Below are 21,915 nucleotides of genomic sequence, written 5' to 3'. Positions count from 1 at the left end.
TATGATTAAGTTAATTGTACTTAGATGTGATTAAAAAAATTGATATTATTGAAGGATAAAATTAAAATTTATTTTTATGTATCATTTTTTTCCTAACGTTTTTGTCATATTTAAGTCCCTAACGTTTCAAAATCATTTCAATTTTGTCCCGTCATTAATTCTGTTAACGGATCCCTAACGGTAGGACAATATTGAGTCAGTTTTAAAACGTTAGGGACTTAAATAGGACGATTGAAATGTTAGGGACAACTTTAGAACTTACCACAAACGTTAAGAACAAAAACAATACTTTACTCAAATAAATATTACCTAAATAACTGACGAAATTAATTATTAAAAACTAATCGAATAATTAATTTTAACTAAACACTAAAATATCTGATTCAAAATTCTTTAGGAATCGAAACGGATAAATACTCGTCCATCAAAAATAAAAATCACTTGGGAAGACCGTGTAGAATCTACAAATCTTGAAAAGAAAATAAGTATAGGGGCTTCTCAAGCTCTCATACTCGCATTGGTTAAATGATTATCTTATTATCGTGGGGCTTAATTAGAAGAAGAAATAGACTTTCACTTTTAATCATGTGTCAACTAACAGTCTAACACTGTTCTATCTTTTGTTTTAGCGTGATTTAAAAAAAAAAAAATTGAGTTACCTCGTTAAAGTATTTATAAATCGTGATCCATAGATTACTTGTAAATTGATAGATATTCTTTTGTTGAAAAAAGAAGTGTTTTATTGAAGCGTTGTATATATTTTTTGGTTTGATTTTTTACAGTATTTCTATCTCGACAAGTCAAAAATTAATCTGTCGCAGTACTAAACTTAATTTAAGCGTTATATATATTTATTGGTTCTAATTTTTGTCTTTTGCGAAATAAATTCTNTATTTTATTTACGGATATAAATAATTTGGATATAATTTATATTTTTTATTCTATTATTTATTTTGTTTACAATATAAACAAATTAATTATACATGTATTTCGTTTATATTATAAATGAGATAAGACATATACATGTGAATGTATCACGGATACATACGTGTTAAGTAACAGCTTATTTCGTTTATACTATAAACAAGATAAGTGCATAATTAATTCATTTACACTATAAACGAGATATGTTTAAACAGTGCTTATATATAGAACTCATGTACAACATCTTTTAAGTGTCATTTTCAAAGTTTTTTTCCCTTCTCTTCTCTTTTTTAGACATTTTTCTTAAGATATTTGTAGTATTTAGACATTATGGCACGTCCAGATATACACAAAAATTATATCAACCGGTTGAATACGATATGGCATATCATTGGAGCCATCAACTTTGAAATTAGCGTTGTTATTTTGTTCTTTTGATAGAAAAGCATACAGTTATAGTTAGGATAGTTTGATTGGTTTTATTTTGTAATATATATGATTATATTAGATGTTATGTTACTTGCTAATTTAGTTTTTATTAGTTGTTAATATCTATTTTAGTAATTTGTGTTATTGAATATTAGTTGAAATTTTTGTTAAATGAATATGTTAAATGTTTTATTTAAAAATTTTAGTTGTTAAATATTTTATTTAGAAATGTTTTATTTTAATATTTATTTTGTATTTTATATTTTAAATTTTATTTTTAAATATGATATTTATTAATTTATATTTTACTGTTAATAGAGGTCTCACCTCCTATTTCCGAGACGAATTAGCCACACTCTTATACCACTGAACACTATTTACCCTTATTTGAGGGAGACTAATTTCGGAGACACGGTACAATTCAAAAACTTTGTTTGTTTACAATAATTGATTTCTGCATTTGTTGAGCGTTAACGTCCAAACTCCAAATACTCAAACTTTCCACCTGTCTTAAAGTGAGTGCACTATTATTCTGCAAGATGTTGCGTACCATCTTGGGTTACGCACTAATAGAAAATCAGTGGGTGGCTGGTTGAGGAATTTTCAGACATGATACCAACACCTGACGTGGGAGTGGGTAGAGGAGTTAGGCCTCCTCATACTCAAGGGGAGTAAAGAAAGGAGTCGTTTTCTATTAACCTGACATGGTTCAGGGAGCGAGTACATCATATGCTAGCTGGTGCAGATCTAGCCACTTTTCGTCAGTATACGAGGTGCTACATCCTGCTACTGATCAGGGGTTACCTGATGACAGATAAGTCAAAAAATTAGGTTCATATCAGGTGGCTCCTCTTGTTAGCCGACTTTGATAAATGCCATAGTTTGTCTTGGAGATCCGCCATGCTAGCATGAACATATTACTCGTTGTGGTTTGCAGCACATCGATCCACTACAGATATTGCTGGTTATGGGACATGCATAAGATATTGAATTGTTATACCTACCGGGGTCTTAGGTACAAAGTCCTCGTCATCCCTAGTCGAACTACTTTTATTGCTGTCTGCTGTAAATACCGTGAAATTAGTGAATAATTAATCAATAAATTAAATATTAATAAAAAAAATTAGAAATATAAATTTTATAGTAAAATGTGATAGAGCTAATTAAAATAAGAATTTCGACACTAACTTTAAAGAACTTGGCTTAAGATTGGGCCAAACTGGCTGGACTGATCGAACCGGACCCAAAATGGGCCAAAGGCCTAACCCAATCAGCCCAAACACTTAAAGAAGAATTAACTCTTCTTCCTCCATTCAGCAAGTCACGCTGAAGCTCAACAAAAGAGGGGGGAAGAACATAAATTCACAAACCCTTGATTTTCATTCAAAATCACATAGTTTCTCGCTCTGAACTCCGATTGTCGCACCGTTTGCGGCTACGCGTCCGCGGCATCAAGTTCTACAAAGCCCGATACGTAGATTGGTATGGAACTTCCATTTTCATTCTCAGCTTCTCTTTTCCCCAATTTTCAAAAATTATATAGAATGGTGTTGAGATTTTGGTTATTTGATGTTATAGGATTCGATTAGCTTGAGAAAAACATTCACTCTTGCTTATATGACATTTGGGTAAGGTGAGAATTCTAGAACTCTAGCTAATTCCTTAATTGAGTATGTTAGGTATTGAATTTTGGGAATGTATGTGTGATATATGTGAATTAGGTTGTGTATATGTAAATTGGAGCTTGATTGTATACATTGGAGGCTTGGAGGAGTTTGGGTGTTATTGCTTTGGAGATTTTTGGATTTTTGGGACTGTGTTTGGTGCCTTGGTGGTGTCTCGGGTTATATGTGAAAATCGGCCAAGATATGATTTAGGTTTCTCATATTTAATATATAATGTCTTGTGAAAACTTAGGTTAGAGAATCATAAGATAGGTTGGAAGGATTAAGTATGTTGAATGCTTAGCACTTGTGATAATGATTGATGATATGGATTGAGCATGTGTTGGTGATTATTGTTGTGACGGGAATAGAATGCTAAAATAGTGACTTAATAATGATTGATATGTTGATGGTGTTGATTATGCATATAGGATGGATTATTAATAACCTTGTTGATGAAAGTAAGAAATTAAGTATGAAATTGTGTAATATTAAAGTATGATTGATTGTGGTATGATGAGGGGATTGTAGTGCTGTGTTGGTATGCTATGATATGTTGTTGTGTTGAATATATGTATAGGAGGCTGGAATTTGATGTTGGGTTTTAATGAAACTTGAGGTTTGAGATTTTGTGTAAAATTGATTTTTAGCCAAACTTTGGTGAGCTATAACTTGGCTTCGGACCTCCAAATTATTTCAAACTTTTTTCATATGAAAATTGAGTCCGTGAAGTTTACTCCGTTCAAAGAACGGATGAAAAATGTTTTAAAATGAGGAAGATATGCGCGTCGGAAGTTCGTATGTAAAATTGAAATTCTGCAGACTTATCCATTTCTGATCAAACTGCAGTGTATGCGTACGCATACCCCTCATTCGCGAAGGGTCGTTTCTATCCAACGTACATGTGTACATGGATAAGGCTATGCGTTTGCGAAATGGGCTAAATTGCACTCCCACGCGTACGCGTAACCCCCCATTTTCAAAAAAAAAAAATGCATGCCCACGCGTACGCGAGATCCCTATTTTCAGCAAATGGGATTTTAGTGTTTTAAACATGATTTTAAACCTCTAAACCTCTATTTTCATTCTTTTAACCCTAGATCTTATTAGTAAGCCTAGTAACAAGATGGAGTTAGGAAATTGTGGCAACTTGGGAGTGAAGCAGGGTTGGAAAATTAATGAATTATATATGAAAATGTGAATACTTGGAGTGTATGTGGTGCCATGGCTTTAATTATTGATTGTGCAATGGTTATGAATGTTATGAGTCTTATACACTCAATTTTATCTAAGATACGAGTTTTTCTGGATAAAGTACCGTGGCTTGCCACCACGTGTTCCAGGTTGAGACTTGATACTCTGTTGACCCTACGACGTAAGAGGTGACCGGGCACTTATAAATTCCTGGGAAGGTTCCCCCATTGAGCAATTATATATAAACGAGAAAAATTTATGCATAGACTCTTGGGGATGCGCGTCAGGGGACAGTCCAAGGTTTAGCAGCCGGACTTGTCGGGTTGACTTGATAACCGACAGATGAGACTCATCAGTCATGGGACAGGCATACATCATGTGCATATTGTTTGAATTGCTTGCTTGTGCATTAATTGAGAATGCCTAATTGATTATAACATGCTAATTGTTGTACTTGTTATCTGTATTACTTGTATTCTACCTGTGTTTGCCATTATCTGCTTATCTGTCTGTGCAAATTCATCGGAGATGGAGGAACGGAGGTAAGGTGGAGAGATTTAGTGTTCTAGTTAAGTTTTAGTTAGGTTTAGGAATCCTTAGAAGACAACCTGTTTATGGTTTCTGTTTTAGCCCTTTTAAGTTTTATAACTTGAGTGTCGGCGTTCTAGGATTGCCTCTGGCATTCCTAGGACCTTATGTTTTATGTACGTGGCACCTTTACTATGCTGAGAACCGGGGGTTCTCATCCCATACGTTATTGTTGTTTTTAAGATGCAGGTCGAGAGGCACCTCGCTTGGCGTCTGAAGTTCTGCAGTGAAGTACATTTTGGGACCTTATTTTGATGTATATTTTATATATGGTCATATGTATATAACTCTCCGAACAACTTGTTTTTTTTTGTACCTCTTAGAGGTTTAAGGAGAACTAGGGTTTTATTTATGTATTTTAGACCTTGGGTTATGTATATATGTATATAAATATTCTCCGACCAGCTTTAGCTTCGCAGATTGAGTTAGGAGCTTGTTATTTTGTACTCTTGACTCTCTACTATTGTCTTTTGTATATATATGTTAGTGAACCATAGCTTTCTTCGTACGCAAGTAATCCTTAATCTTGAGTGTTGCGCTTTTAATTTTACGATTTTGTTTTACCTGCTCTTCAAGGCTCCTAGTATACTACCTTCTTTCGACTATTACACACACACACACACACACACACACACACACACACACACACATATATATGTTTTATTTTAAAGGTCGTAATACCATACCACCTCTGTTTTACGACTTAAGCGTAAAGTTCTGTGTGGTAGGGTGTTACATCCGCGATGTATTCTTCATCTGACTCCTCAATATTCTCGTCTATGTGGCCACTGGACTAGCACAGTGGAGAGGGGGTGATGCAATAGGTGGGTCATCTTGGACAAAATTCAAATTCCCAAAACCATTACCGCCTAATAGGGGTGGAAACAGGCCAGGTCAGGCCAGGCTTTGCTCTTAACAAGTCTGGCCTGTCATGTAGTTGATTGGCCTGAGCCTGGCCTGTAGCTTGGCCTGCAGCCTGCTATAGGCTTTTTTCAAAGTACTAAGCCTGGCCTGTTATTCAGCCTGGTCTAGCCTGAAACCTGTTAAAAGGCCTGTTAATTTTTTTTTTACAAAAATAAAAATATTATTTAAAAAAATATTTTTTAATAAACATATTTATTTTTAAAATGTCATATTTAATATTTATAAGAATTGTTAAAATTTAAAGTATTTAAAATATACAAAACTATTTATAATTAAATATAATAAATTTAAAATATCTCATAATTTTGTTAATAATAAAAAATTATTTATATATGTAATTATATATTAAAAGTCTCAGACAAGCCTGACAGGTCATGCCAGGCTAATTAGTGAGTATGGGCCTGGCCTATTAACATAATAAGGCTTTTATAACAGCCTGAGCCTGTGCCTATTTTATAACAGGCCAGACTAGGCCAGGCCAAACACAGGCCATGTTGCAGGCCCCTGGCAGGCCGCCTGGCCTTTTTCCACCCCATACGCCTATATCATCAACCTCTGCAAAAAGATCCATCACTTGTTGGGCTATGATTCTTCCGTGGACATTAAACATTAGGCGTACATGCTCATTGCCATCGTGCCAAAAAACACGAAAATAAAATACTCTATTTTTCATCGGTGCTAACAACATATATCCAACAGTTCTAACCTCCTTTGTCTCATTAACACTCATGCTCGTTAATATTAAGCTCTTTAACTCAAATAGAAAACTTAAACGACGAGTACACAATAGGATAGGGTTATCACACTCAAATACAACTCCATCATCATTGTTTCTCATGTAACAATTAGGATATACATTCATAAAAATATATTTACTACTAGATATTTTTACTAAACTTATTGAAAGAACCGAGAAGAAGAATGAAGAAGGGGTGAATTGTGAGGAAGATTAATACTTGCAAATCTTTTTTATAGCTGGTTTAAATTTGTCGTATTATATCTTATTTATAGTGTAAACATTTTAATTATAACTATATCTCATTTATAGTGTAAACGAGATATGTTGAGTGCGTCGTCTCTCACGTGTCACTGTGAACTTGTTTTATTTGTTAAAAATGTGTCTTATCTCGTGTACGGTGTAAAAAAGATAAATAATATAACACAAAAACACAAATTGTGTCTAAATTATCTATATCCATAAATAAAATATTTAAATTATTTTAAAAAATCCTTTATCATTGTTATCACTATTATTTCAATCCCCAACTCTTTATCAATATTATCCAAATCTTTTCTCATATAATTCTCCTTTTCAACTACTCCATCGTCATCACTACTATCACCACCACCGTCGTCTTGTCTTGACCAACATCAATAAAAACATAATTGAATGACTAAAGTAGAAGGACTAGGCGAATTGGGCAGTTCACCTACTCTTAAACAAACTAATTCCTAAGTTAAAAAAAAGAAGTGTATCCAAATAAATAATATCATCTTTTTTTTAAATAAAGATTTTTTATTTTATTTAAGAGAAAATTTAAAATTTATGTCAATATAATAGCTTGATTAAACCAAAAAAATAGCTTGATTTAATCCACATATATCATAGGAATTTTATTCGATAAAGTGTGAAAATGAGACAAAAAAGAGATCAAAAGAAAATGTTGTAAATAGGAAGGAAAATAGGAGGTATTAATTATGCATTAATGTCTCACAATTTCAAATTTTGGGAATCAAAATAATTTATGCGGGTATAATTTAGGCTAAAGAATTTTAATATGGAATAAAGAGGTGTGTTTTTGCTGGAAATATAGATTTTCGGTGAATATACAGGTGGGTGAATATTACAGAGGTGCAGGCACACAACATACAGGTAACGTGCTGACTTAGTACGCACCCAACGTGTTGGACACTTGTCCAAATCAAATGCAACACGCACCATCCGTGTGTTGACACGTGGCGCACATCTATTCAACACGCATCATATGTGATTTACACGTGGTAGCCTGGCAAGTAACATGCATCCTACGTGTTGTACACATGACAGACACTGGTTGGATGGCGTTGCAACACATAACCTACGATGCGAGTCTTCTGCCTATAAAAACCGAAACTCGTAACTATTTTGCTTCATTGTGAGAGATGTGTTTTCCTCCAGGGTTGGTGCGATGGAGGACACTGCAAATATAGTGGTTTACCACAACGGTGAGGTCATACGAAATACATATGAGGGGTGAGTTTTGCGTGTGAGAATACATTTTCGTTTGTGGTTCCGTGTACTATAAGGGTGATGGTTGTGCTGGCTGTGATAAGACAGCTGGTTGTGATGTGATCTGCGATGAGACCGATGGCTGTGATGGCGCGACTGATGGCTGTGATGTGATCTGCGATAAGACTGATGGCTGTGATGGCACGACTAATTGCTGTGATGCGAGCTGTGATGGCTCGACTGCCCATGATTCGAGCTGTCATGCCGAGATATCTGTGGACGATGATAAAGAAATGGCTGAAACACTGCATAAGGCTGTGCTGGCTATTGGGGGGATGCTGGAGTGGCTACTGGGGTGGCTGATGCGGTTGATGCTGAGGAATGACATCCGACAACCTCAGGTACATCCCATATGATCCAATGTACCAACTCCGGTAATCGGAAGACGGGGTAAAGTTGACGATTGGTTGCAGATCCCGATCTCGCAGACGACTGTTGCGGTGGTTCTCCCATTGTTATATCCATTCGTCATGTATCCCGCGCTAGTCATGGGACTGTACTCCCCGAAGAGTATATCAATGCGTGTCAACTTGTATGACTTGTGCTGCCAGAGGGAGGATTGTGCATATCCGTATTGGTGAACCACTCAGTCCGCAGGAAGCCATTCGACACACTTGAATGACACCAATGGCCCTACCGTGTCAAAGACATCAAGATATGCGTATAGTTCAGCATGTATGATGATGCCGACATACGACCTCCAGACAAATTACAAAATATTGCGAGGGCCATTACATTATTAATAATACCATAAATTATAATAGAAAACCTTAAAACCTATACTCACCTCTTCCATAAAGTCAATTGCGTGCTTAATAGATGCCGTGCTCGTAGACATCCATGTGTCGGGTCCTGGATGATGACTCTACATGCAACATAGAACATTATTTACAGAGTTTAAATTACAAGCTGCTGCCGGGGAATGGGTGCAAGCCATGGCATACGCTCCAATGCCTAAATAAACAACAAATCAAGTGGACCATCCATATCCTTACAATCGTACCATGATGCACGACACACTGACCTGTAAGGTGCGCGAGACAAGCTAACCTCTAACTGTAATTGCCGATCTGATCAAAATTTTGGAGCAGTGGTAGATACTTCGCGTGGGCATATGCCGTCGACTTCTCCACGAAGAGGGTGGTACCCAGCAGACAGAAAATGTGATACCTAACATAGTGCTTAACAGACTCCCATGTGTCTAAAGGTCGTGTGTCTCTAATATGGCGAACCCATGAAAGCTTTATGTAGCTTTTGGAGGAACTGCTCACGATGGGTTTGCTGCCGAATATCGCGAGGCTTTAGGTGACCAAGAAGTCGTGACTGCTATCGGTCCAACCGGTCACAATCTCTCCATCGATCGGTAGGCCGAATATGTGTAATACGTCTTCCAGTGTCACTGTAACCTCACCCACTGGCATTACAAACGTATGCGTCTCTGGCCGCTACCTTTCCACAAGAGCAGATAGCATCGTAGAATTTTCTCTGATCACTTCAACTCTCAAAAGCTGGTACAATTCGATAGTTTGTAAGGCTTGGTCAATCGCCGAATGCCACGTCTCTGGCTGGTCAAACTTACGGGATAGAAGATTTCTATTAGCTTGATAAAGTTCAACCACAAAAGAAATTAATTTAATAAATAGCAAAAATAATAAATTAATAATAGAAAATAAAATAAACAATCATTACAAAATTCCAAATTTCTTATTATTCATATTCATATTTTCTATTAATTTCATTAATAAAATTATTTAGATAAAAATTATTCAAATAAATAGTGACAAACTACTAAACTAATGTTAACCAACTAAATACTAACAAATTAACTGAAAATAATAAACTTACATAGTTAGGAGTTGATGATATGATCTTCTGCAGATGTATAATCACGTGTAATTTTAGATGTTCTAATCTTACTCTCAACTTCAAAACTAACTAATTACTCCTAACACAATAAAAAAAAAAAAAACCGTTGCTGCTGATGACTATGGCTTGATGAGATGAGAGTGTATGTTGATAGTGAAGGGGGGAATGAAAATGAAATGAAGCCAAGCCCCACTCCACCTCCGCTTTTATACACCGGAACCAAACTAAACTGTAAATGACCCTTGTTCCCGAAGCAACGCTTGCTTCTTGTATAGAGACAGCAGTCAACACATTACCTGCATGCTGCTGCATGACCGACACGTGGTGGAAGGACGTTACCACGCACCCTGCGTGTTGCTTGGATGGAGACACGTGACTTTCGCGTATTTGGAGCCATTGATCAATGCACCTTGGGAACATGCGGAGAATCTCTGCAAAGAGTATCACGGATGCTGCATGTTGCTCTGCAGCTGCCACGTGGCGAATCTCTGCTAGAATCTGTGATAAAGTTGTCTCGAAAATTTGCACAAAATTTCTTCTACGTTAACACGGAACCTGCATATTGCCTGAGAACACAACATGTGGCGAATCTCTGCTGGGAATCTCTGATAAAGCTGCTTTCATTTTACGAAAAACTAATACAGAACCTGCGTGTTGAGCAATGTTTCTGACACCTCTACATCTTTGTAAAACACCCCAAACACCAATATTTAACTAACACACTATTTTTTTTATATCTAAAATAATTTCTGTATAATTTAAGATTAATTTAATTTACACCTACAAAAATAATAGTATAATACACTAATTAATCACATTAGTATTTTATTAACGAAACTAATACAAAAAATATTATATGCTTGTTTGAGTATCATTAAATTAATAGAATTTTTTTAATATAATTTTTTATTTTTTAATATTTTTTTTATTATTAAAATTTTATAAAAATATTAAAAAATAAAAAATTATATAAAATATTTAAATATAAAATTATTTTATTCTTTTAAAAATTTTTTTAAAAAAATTTTTAAAAGAATAAAATAATTTTATATTTAAATATTTTATATAATTTTTTATTTTTTAATATTTTTTTTATTATTAAAATTTTATAAAAATATTAAAAAATAAAAAATTATATAAAATATTTAAATATAAAATTATTTTATTCTTTTAAAAATTTTTTTAAAAAAATTTTTAAAAGAATAAAATAATTTTATATTTAAATATTTTATATAATTTTTTATTTTTTAATATTTTTTTTATTATTAAAATTTTATAAAAATATTAAAAAATAAAAAATTATATAAAATATTTAAATATAAAATTATTTTTATTTTTTTATAAGATCTTTCAAAAAAAATGTAACTCGAAAAAAGATAGCTCACCCAAACAAGCCTATATAAATGGACAAATTGATTAAATTCTCATTTGATAAAAACTCATCTCTGAGATTTTTGTTTTCTTTTTTTCACCGCTTCAGATCACAGAGGGAGGGGAAAAAAAGAAAAGGGAAGAAAACAATTTATGAACTGATTGCTAATTTATCAATTACTATAAAAATTGGAACAAGAATTCTAATCGGATCGTGTGTTCTTAAGTTTTTCTGTATCCGCACTTTGAATTCGTGCATTTTTGGTTGGTCGGTGTTGTCGTCACAGAAAGCTAGAAACTCTGATTTTCTGCAAATTGAAGAAGAAAGGGAGAGGAGAGAGGTTTTTGGTGGCTTCAAAACGGCGTCGTTTAAAGGCACTTTACGCTTTGATTGCCGCAACGCCAATGGCTGAACGCCCCGGACTCTTTTGCAATGTGTTTGGAAGCAAGACGCTTGTGATTATCTGAATCCATTCCTATTTAGGGTAACATGTTATATTAATTATTCAGATTTGTTTATATTTATATATATCCATTTTGTTTTTCTTTTCTTCGTTCATATCTGTAGTTATGTGGGAAGTTGTTTTGTTAAGTTTGGTACTTGTTAGTTGTTATTATAGGGTGAGCTGATTCAGTGTCTTGGAGTTAGGGTTGATTACAGGACTTTTTTTTGAAATTTTCGCCTGCATGTTTTATTGGTTAGTTTAATAGACTTAGCGTTTATATGTGGTTATGCAAATTTGCAATAGTTGAATATGTTATTTGGTTTTCAGAGAAAGAATTTATGGATTAGTGCTTGCAAGGTGTTTGCTCTTATGTTTGCAAGAATTAGGATGGATGATAGTTGTTAATGTAGTTTGGGATCACCTTCTAGATGATAATTGTTAATGTAGTTTGGAATTCACAATCTGTTCTCTTTTTAGCTCAAATATGTATAGTGGCAACTGCATTTGGAGCACATTGTAGTTTGATAATTTTGTCTTGATTCCTTCTTTTATTATTTATGACAATGTTAGAAGTTAGATGCTTTGATTTTAATGAATGCTAAGTTTCATCAGGAATAATTAACTTCAATGCTTCTGAATTTTTTTTTAGTCATTTATAATCTCTTTCCCATTTATGATTTATCCATTATCAGTTACCATACTATTCTTGATTATGTTATTATCTCCCTAGAGGTTAAGCAATGAACATTAAAATCAACAACCAACCAGCTTTCATCTCTACTACTTTGTAAGCCTTGTCACTTAATTTTTAATTTATGATTGAAGTCAAGGACCTAAGGTCGAACTAAAACTATATATAAATAAAGGTGAAGGGTATCGATATACATTGATGATCTCATTTGTTGTTTGATGGAACTTTAGCCTTGTAGAAAGAATTAGTGAGAGCTATTTTTGATTAGCGAAGTCTGAATCAATGGTCAACTTCCTTTAACATTGGTTTTTACACATCAGGTACTACAAGAATTGGGGGGAAAAAAAGTCTGTCAAACATTCTATGATCCAGAACGCTGATATGGAACTTGAATCAGGGACTTGTAATATTTGCTCAGCTCCTTGTTCATCTTGCATGCATCTTAATCGAGCTCTAACTGGAACAAAGGCTGAAGAATGCTCTGATGAAAATTGTCGATCAGGGGAACCCAGTCAGTTTTCTATGGATGTGAGTGATCTATCTTCTCATAGGAGTACAGCTTGTGAAAGATTGAAGCATGCTGTCAGTGAAACCAGTAACTTGCTTCGTGTTAATTCTGGTCATGAATCTCTGTCTGAAAATGCTAAAACCACACAAACTTTATCAGAGAAGTATCACGATGCCAAGTGTTTAGAAGGACCTGATGACAGCTCTTCGTGTATCAGTAGAAACAGTAATGCTAATTTAGTTAGTGATAGCCATCAAAGAGATGCAGACAAAACAAATATTTCATGTAGTTCATCCTCAGTTAGTCACTTAGGAGCAGAAGGATCTACAAGTGGGCCATCTGTTTATATATCAGGCTTGTGTGAGATACCCTCTTCTAAAGATGCAGATATGCCAGAGAATTCATCAGAATGCTGTGTTGGAAATGTTGAGTCATCGCCAACCAAGGAGATAATCACTGCTAATTTTTCAGGTGAAAAATTTCTTGCAAATAACAAAGGCCTTGTTAATGGCACTACTAGCAAGTTTTCGGCAAAAGTATATCCAAAGTCAGAAGCAGATAGTGACAATGGTGTTGGTGATGTGAAAGACGAAGATCGTAAAGTTCCAGCCCATGATGGACTGCACGAGAAGCAGGGGGAGCTTGTTAAATCACCCGTCAAGCCCGAAGCTCAATCTGGAGATGAGAGCGATGACTCAGATGTTGAGCATGATGTGGGTACATTTCCTTTTACTGTTCTTATACTTCTCTTTGAAACTAAACTTGATAAAGATGAAAATGTGAGGAGTGGATTGTACTGGTTTGAATTTTTCAATGATTCTGTTGTGGTATAGGGCAATGATTTGCAAATGCTATTTACTCAGCTTATAATCATTCAAGAACTTTCGTATTCCTTTACTCAAACTTTCATTTCTCTTGCAAAAAAAATTTATGTTGCTTATGACAAGGAAAAGCATTTTCATGATTTTATTAACTGGAAAATAGGTAAAGGTATGTGACATCTGTGGAGATGCTGGTCGCGAGGAGCTACTTGCAATATGTAGTAGATGCAGTGATGGTGCAGAGCACACGTGAGCATATGAACCTTCCATACACAATCCTAGTTTCTATTAGATTACCATATATTCTCATTGACTGAAATGACTTATAATTCTTATTTCTTTGAATCAGCTATTGCATGCGAGAAATGCTCGAAAAGGTCCCAGAAGGTGACTGGTTATGTGAAGAATGCAAGTATGCTGAGGAGACTGAAAAACATCGGCTGGGTAAGAGTGAAGTTTCACATATGGTAGTACATGGGAAAAACAGGATAATGTTCAAATTTCAGACCCTTTATTCTTTATGCTGCTTCACACACATTTCTTTTTCATGCTGAATTTGCTTACGTTTAGGGCACCATATCGAGCACCACATATATTGCTGCGTGTTAGCATATCTGTGAATTTTTTTCAAACACAGATTTCTGATTTCATTTATTTATTTATTGGTTGCAGATGTTGAAGAGAAAAAGGTCCATAAAGTTTGTTCAACTGCGCAAATATCTGGTAAAAGGCCTTCTGAGGGTGAAGAATGGGCAAAGGCAGGGAAAAGGCAAGCTCTTGAATCAAGTAAAGGGTCACCAAAGGGGTCAAGCCCCAAGAAAATATTTCCACTGTCGCGAGAGTCTTCGTTCAAGAGCATTGATAAAGGAAAGTTGAACTCTGATCATCAGACCTCCATTTGTAACCACTCCAATGGCAATGACATAGAACTTGCTCGTTCTCTATCTGCTGGTCCTCGGAGTCAAACAGCTAAGAGTATGGATCTATTTTACATTTGTGAACACCTTTCTACCTTCCTAAGATATTTTTTTTGTTTATTTATGTAGCTGTGGATTCTTGTTTAGGTACATTGTTAAAGTCAAATTCATTCAACAACATCAATTCCAAGCCCAGAGTCAAACTTGTTGATGATGTCCCGCAAAAGAAGAAAGGGGCTGGTGAACATACCTCTAAGAATATTGAGATGCCAGGACGAATGATAAGCAAATCTAGTTCATTGAAATCCTCAAATTTGGGTCATTCATGTGCCACTGAATCAAAAGTCAAAATGGTTACTTCCAAACCTGGAACTACTGCGGATCAAAAAGGATCAAAACTAGCAAAAGAATCAGGTGCCTCTCATAGGAAATTTTTCTCTAGGGTTGATCGGCCTGTTGTTTGTTCAACCATGGCTAGTTCTGCTGTTCTGACATCTAAGAGTGATCAGAAGCTTACCCCTCGTAGCGAAACTGCTAAACCTTCAACAATTAACAACAATCACGAATTTAAGGTCAACCAAGATGGGAGATCAAATTCATTATTGAAGTCTAAGAATAATACAAGCCGTAAGTGTTTGGACCCTCTAGTTAGTTCAGTTGTGGTCCTGATGGGAAACATATTTTTCCTGTTATGTTACTTTTATTTTTTAACATGATGTTTTTACATGCCAATTAGCTGTCTAGGTATTTTTGTTTCAGTTTAGGAACAGCATCGCTTATGAAATTGTCTTATTTTAGTTTCAATGGATCATCTTTTGGTTCATCTTGTCATTTTGTGCTTAGAACTAAGTTGAACTATGAAATCTGCAAAGATTTCCTCTTATTTGATTCCTTAAATTTCAGAGAGAACATCAACCAGTGGTGATGAAACTCAATTAGATGGGCTGCCTCAATCAAGAGAGATAACAAATCAGGTTGATAAAACCAAAGGTAGTTCTGGTGATTGTGTGAGGTCTGGTCTTACTAATGCTTCTGAAAGCCCATTCTGTCACAAATGTAAGGATTTAGGCCATGCTACAGAATGTTGCATGGTTGATAAACAGGAATTTGGCCTGGAAGGATCAGCCACTGTCCCAAACAGTTCAAAAGACAAAACACATAAAGATAATAGACTGAAAGCTGCAATCCAGGCAGCTTTACTTAGAAGGCCCAAAATATGCAAGAGGAAAGAAGTGCCTGACCAAACTGAGAAGTTTCTTACATCAGCCATAGACATGAGGTCCGAAGTCACTTCTCAAGATAAGGCGTTTGTTATTGACACTCCAAAGAATATTGTTTCTACTGAAGAAACAAAAGTGAGGCAGGATATCCTTCAGAATCCTACATTTGAAACTTCGTCTTCCAATGATTCGAAGCAACATAGCTTTTGTCCAGCTGATTTTGGATCACAACCTAGAAAGTTAGAATCTGTTGGTCCTACTCCTGGAAATCCTGTAGTTAGAGACTTTTGCAATCAAGCTTTGGCTGTCTCAAGTGTTCTTCCAAAGACATCAGTCTTTCCAGAATATGAATACATTTGGCAGTGTGTAACATTTCGTGATAAGCTAGTTTCTCTTTATTCTTGATTGCCCTTGTTTTGTTCATGTTATAATGTTTAACTTTGAAGTAAGATCTACATGCTTTGTTTTTCATGCAGAGGTGTCTTTCGAATGCATAGAAGTGGAAAGCCGCCTGACTTATGTACTGGTATTCAAGCGCATTTATCCACATGTGCTTCCCCTAAAGTTCTTGAGGTAGTGAACAAGATTCTTCCTGAGGTTTCCCTCAATGAAGTTTCTCGCTTGAGCACGTGGCCTACACAATTTCATCAAGGCGGGGCAAAGGAAGATAATATTGCACTTTACTTTTTTGCCAAAGACATTGAAAGGCAAGGATATGAATATCATTTTTTTATTGACAGAAAGCTGCCAAATAAAAAATTGAAAACACGTTTCTCTGATTTTCTGTCTAGTAATTATCTACTTTTTTTTTAATAATTTTCTCATGCAGTTACGAGAGACACTACAAGGGTCTACTGGATCACATGATTAGAAATGATTTAGCGCTTAAAGGAATTTTTGATGGTGTTGAACTTCTTATATTCCCCTCCAATCAGCTTCCTGAAAATTCTCAGCGTATGGATTTTTAATCGTTCCTTGTGAGAACCACTAATAATTTATATCACAACATAAGAAAATTAATTGTTTTAATTTCATGTTTATCTGCAGGTTGGAATATGTTGTTTTACTTATGGGGTGTATTTAGAGGGCAGAGGAGGAATCATTCTGATTCTGCAAAAAAGATTTGTAGTCCCAGTTTGAATGCGTTGTCAGTTCAGAAGGGTTCTCTGACTGCTGTGATGACTGTGTCTGAAACCCACTGTTCACCAATGCGGATGGATGAACAACCAATTGCTTGTGGTAAAACCTGCAGTGAAGTTCTCTCATCCACTTCCATGGACCAAGGCGATACTGTTTTAAGTGGGGATTTTGATATTAAAGAAACTATTTTTGACCAGGCACGTTTGGGTCCACAAGTAAACTTACAGAGGCAAGATAGTAGAATCAACACGGAATCTGCATCAAAGAATCCGACAAGCAGTGAACAATTGTGCCAACAAATGCACTCTCCAGGTTCACCTCCGGTAATACTTCTCTTAAATGCTTAATTTGATATACTAAAAATTTTCTTTGTCAATGCTGTGATGTCAGTGATTTATAATAGTTTAAAATTTCAAATTTTATTTTGATTTCATAGATTATGGAATATGTAGAGTGGTTGGTTTGATGTTCTTGCTTTGTGCAGAAGCACAGAATCCCCACACCTCCTGAAGCAATGGGAACGCATGTAAGTAGCAGGATTTTGGAAACAAAAATTGATTGTGATATTTCAGTCAAGAAGGAGAACTCTCTGTCTTCTGGGATTCCTTCTGCTGGCAAACAAGAGATAGATGCTGCAAGCAATACCTCAAAGAATCAAATTTCAGAAAGAACTAACAATGATGAAGATCAGCGAAGGCCTAAAAGGAAACTGATAGAAGAGGATCTCAATGTTAACATGGAGGCAACCTTTCAAGATGATCCGACTATAAGAGGCACCAATTGTGAGCAAACCATTGATAAAAGAGTTGAGCATATAGATGTTTCAGATGCAGTTTTGAAGGCTTCCGCAGATAGTTATCAGAAATTGGAAGATGGAGAAACTTCCAGCAAGAAGCTCAAGTCAGGTTTCGGTGAAATTTATGCAAGTTGCAGTTCAGGTGGTAGGGAATCTTTCAATGGCAGTTTTACAGCCCTTGCAAACCATCCCGGTACCTTCTCTTCAGTTGAGGGTAGAGGATGCAACGAAGCTTGCTTAGATGAAGTCATTCATGAGGACCTTGGAACTATGGAAAGAACCTTCTTTCCTGTCGGTTTGCATCAGAAAAATGACTCTCGCTTGATGCTTAATGGCATGCCAGTGGAGGGGCCTTGTGATTACGAGGGTCACTTTCAAGTTGGGATTCCAAACCTAGAGCTTGCTTTGGGGGGCGAAACAAAACCACAACCACCGCCAGCACCGCCACTACCACCACGTAAGGGTATGTTCCCTTTTCTTGTCAGGGATGGAGACAAGAAAAATAACCAGGACTGTCTCTATCATTCCCATCATCAAATAAGGAACCTGTCAAACCAACTCCAAAAGCTGAACATTCGCCTGATGGGCATCATGTGAATACTTCGTTTCTCCTTTTTGGGAGATACACAGACAAATAAAATCTACCTAGTATATCTCTAATCTTGTACATTATCTGTTGCATATGCCTTCGATAAAAGCTATAGCCTATCATGTAGGAACCCTTATCCACCTTCATGAGCCCCCTTTAGAGTCAATAAGGTTTTTTTGGTTTCCTCCTTAGTTAAATACTTGCTTTTGGTGTTATATTTTTTGTTACAGATAAAATAGTTACGGCTGTTTGTATATAGAGAGAATTCCGGCCGACATAATTCAGAAATGTTACTAGGAACTTGCGGATGATACTATTTTTTTTTTAATCACAGGGTTTCCTTTGTTCCTGGCTTCTTTATTAGTCTTTTCTATTGTTATAATTGAGAAAGACGGACGGATAAATGTATAGAAAGATTTTGGCGCCGAAAAAAATAATTTTAAAAAGTTAAAATATTATTAGTTTTACAAAAATATTAGAAAATAGAACTGTTTTAAAACCTTGAGTGTATAATTGTATATCATGTTCAATTATTTTTATTAAAATAATACAATTTTTTTAAGTTTTCGTTTATCTTAACAATCCTTTAGAGATTATTTTTGTCAGCTTCCATACTTATATGATTTGCTCATTTGGTTATGTAACTTATAATAGATTAGCCAAAGCGTTAATACTTAACAGGCAAGTACCCCTTTGCTTGGTTAATCCTCCCCAAAGTTATTTTAGAACGTGATAAAGTTACCAATATTTACTTTTGGTCTTTACTAGTAGTAGAATTTCTTATTTAAAAAATCTCAGATCATCAGCTAAAGACCAATTGTTTTAGGCAACATGCCAAAATTACTCGGCAGCAAAGTACAACGCCGTGCTTTGCTGCACTATTTAAATTGGGGGTCTCTCTCTCGGTGCAATTTATAATGTATGATTTGAACTTTTGATTGAAATCCATAAATAATTAGTAACTTAGTACCAAATACTAACTATAGAAACATAATAGCATGACAGGTTGGCGATGGAAACTTGAAAGCGAGAGGCAGACAATTCACAATTGATAAAGGCGGATCAACCTATAAATTTATAATAATGATGGCGGACTGACCGACGAAGACCAAACTTGTCCATTTTCTAACTGCTACTACCAACCTTAAACTTGTTTAAAAGTTCCTGCATTTCTTTATTTCATAAATAGAAATAATTTTTACACAATAAAGAGCCATAACAAAAATTTTTAACCAAAAGTTTGTTTTTATTTAAGATTTTTTCAGAAAGAAAAAACACTCAAAATTTACAATGGAAATTACTTTGATATGATAAGAAGTAAGAGTAATCACTATACATGTCCTTTCTTAAAAAACCAATTATCAATTAGCTAATAAAATAATTAGTAGATAAAAATTAAGAAAAGAAAAAAAAATAAAATTCTAAAAACGTATATGACTGCGTTTATTTTTGAAAATAGGACAAGATAAGACACTGAGAATAAGACATAATATACAAAAATACCAAATTTTGTGTTTTTGTATTCTATTTGGTGATCAATTAGAACAAATTATAAAAATCTAATTTATTTTCATTTTTTTCATTCAAAAATTAAATATATATATATATATATAATAATAATAATAATAATAATAAATTAAGAAAAATAATAAAAATAAAAAAATAAAAAATGCGTTATGTTCCTTTGTTAAAGTTTTTGTGTCCTTTAGACACAAAATACACTAATTGTGATAATATCTCTGTCCATATTTGATCCGTGAATTACGATTTTGTGTCTTATTAACTAACTACTACTTCTCAAAGCTTATTAGCTCAGTAGCTTAGCATCTGAGAAGAAAAAACCAGAGCTTCTCTTTCTCTCTCGTTTCGTCTGTGTTATGGCATTGACTGCTTCTTTTGCGCCATTCTCCATTCCAGGTTCTTTCTTCTCACTTTCGATCCTTTCACTTTCGGTTCGCTTTTAATCTCACATCCTTCATTTTCAATGGTTTTGCTGAACCTGCATTGCTAAGATCTATGCGTTTCTCTATCTACGATTGATCCATAAATGAACTTGAATTCAACGGTTTTGCAGACTCAACATTTTTAGGTTTCTAGAAGCATCGAATGAATTTCTTTTCTCTATATCTTTCTACTTGATGTGTGATTCTTTGCTTTGGGAATGGTGAATAGGTGGCCATGTCAAGGCATCTCAGGAGCTATGTTTAACAAAGCGTAATTGTTCTGGGCTTGGATCTGGGCCTGAGCTCGGGCCTGGGCCTAAGCNGAATACCGGTAAGCCGTATTGCAATTCTTTTAAGCAGTTAGATTCATAAGGCTCATTGTTAATTATACACGTATCTTAATATGAAAATTTTTAGATATTGTGGAGCTACTCCGTATTCCTGTACGGAGTGATTGATAGTAGCCGATTTTGTAGTGTTCATGTAGCATGATTGAAAAAGCAATAATAAAATTAAGTTTCCTGCTAATACGGATAGAATAAATTATACTGAACTACCTTTAGAGCTTTGATGAAATTCGCTGTCCTCGCACTCGATTTTCGATAATACACATTGAATTGAAAACTCTGAAATATAATTAATATTACACTTGATACTCTTGTATTTTGTAAGATGTGATGCTAGATATTCTGCTCAACATGATACTAGCATCCTCTAATGAGAAGGTTAAGACATATTGGAGTAGACCAGATATAAAGTCATGTTAAATTTCACTGAACTGCAAAGGACGGGGAAGCATGTATAGTTTAGTTTCTTATCATTGGGAGGTGTATGAACCTACTCTATACTTGTCACCACCAACAACATTGTTAAAGAAATTCAGCGTTTCCTTTTGATTTTCGATTGTTCTAGCTTAGCTTTTGAATGCTAGGGGCTAGGAGGCTAAGTAGTGTTGAAATTCATTCCCGGCACTTGTGTTTTAATTATTTCTTGCCTTTCAAGAATATGTATAGAGTCATTGTTCTTTTCATTTGTTGCCTCCCTTGTGTACTGTTACAGAGAAGGTGGAGGTGGAGGTGTGGATTTTCTTGCTGGATTTCTTATGGGAGGTGCAATTCTTGGGACTGCAGCTTATATCTTTGCCCCCCAGGTGATTGCTTCCCCGAAATTTCAAATTTATTGTGTCTAGCAAGTGTGTGATCTATGAGCTTGGTTTATGTTATTCAAATGAACCCAGAAAAGATGTAGAGGGAGACAGAAGAACTATAGGTAGATGTCTACATTTGAAAATATTATATCCCTGGTATCATTGATATTTAATTATTTTTAATTGGACAACTGTGATGTATGTCTTTGAAAGCACGATATTGAAAATTTTCGATTTCCAAATCAATACTTTATGCTGGGTAATACCATACATGTTCTCTTACAAAACCTTAGATACTTCAGTTTGTGCTGTTCATGCTTCTTGTAGCATTTATTTTCTTTTCTAGTTTTCTAGCTATAATAAGGGCCATCTTTGTATCAGTGGTGATACTGTTGCATAAATGTTATTTTTACTCACATTTTTCTCGTAGGCAAAAGATGCATGAACAAATCTCCTAACCCTAAGTGA

At 35.0% G+C, this 21,915-nt stretch overlaps 2 protein-coding genes across 2 annotated transcripts in view; both read left to right on the top strand.

Annotated features, from left to right (window-relative positions):
• Positions 11,261–18,712, top strand: LOC107632513. The gene is given in 12 exon segments (XM_016336185.2): positions 11,261–11,714; positions 12,687–13,587; positions 13,859–13,944; positions 14,045–14,139; positions 14,368–14,670; positions 14,760–15,239; positions 15,516–16,194; positions 16,309–16,539; positions 16,662–16,786; positions 16,880–17,295; positions 17,457–18,273; positions 18,276–18,712. Coding segments are annotated over 11 exon segments (4,221 nt in total). The 5' UTR covers positions 11,261–11,714; positions 12,687–12,729; the 3' UTR covers positions 18,407–18,712.
• LOC107629625 overlaps positions 20,110–21,915 on the top strand; it is a gene marked incomplete in the record, with an annotated part of 2,630 nt that continues 824 nt past the window's right edge. Inside the window, 3 exon segments of the mRNA XM_016332450.2 lie at positions 20,110–20,274; positions 20,530–20,601; positions 21,360–21,450. Coding sequence (XP_016187936.1) covers positions 20,235–20,274; positions 20,530–20,601; positions 21,360–21,450 — 203 coding nt within the window.

This window comes from Arachis ipaensis, chromosome B03 (genome assembly GCF_000816755.2).
Source record: "Arachis ipaensis cultivar K30076 chromosome B03, Araip1.1, whole genome shotgun sequence".
Classification (NCBI taxonomy): domain Eukaryota; kingdom Viridiplantae; phylum Streptophyta; class Magnoliopsida; order Fabales; family Fabaceae; genus Arachis; species Arachis ipaensis.
Note: the sequence above shows the minus strand (reverse complement) of the source record. Positions and strands in the feature narration are given on the sequence as shown.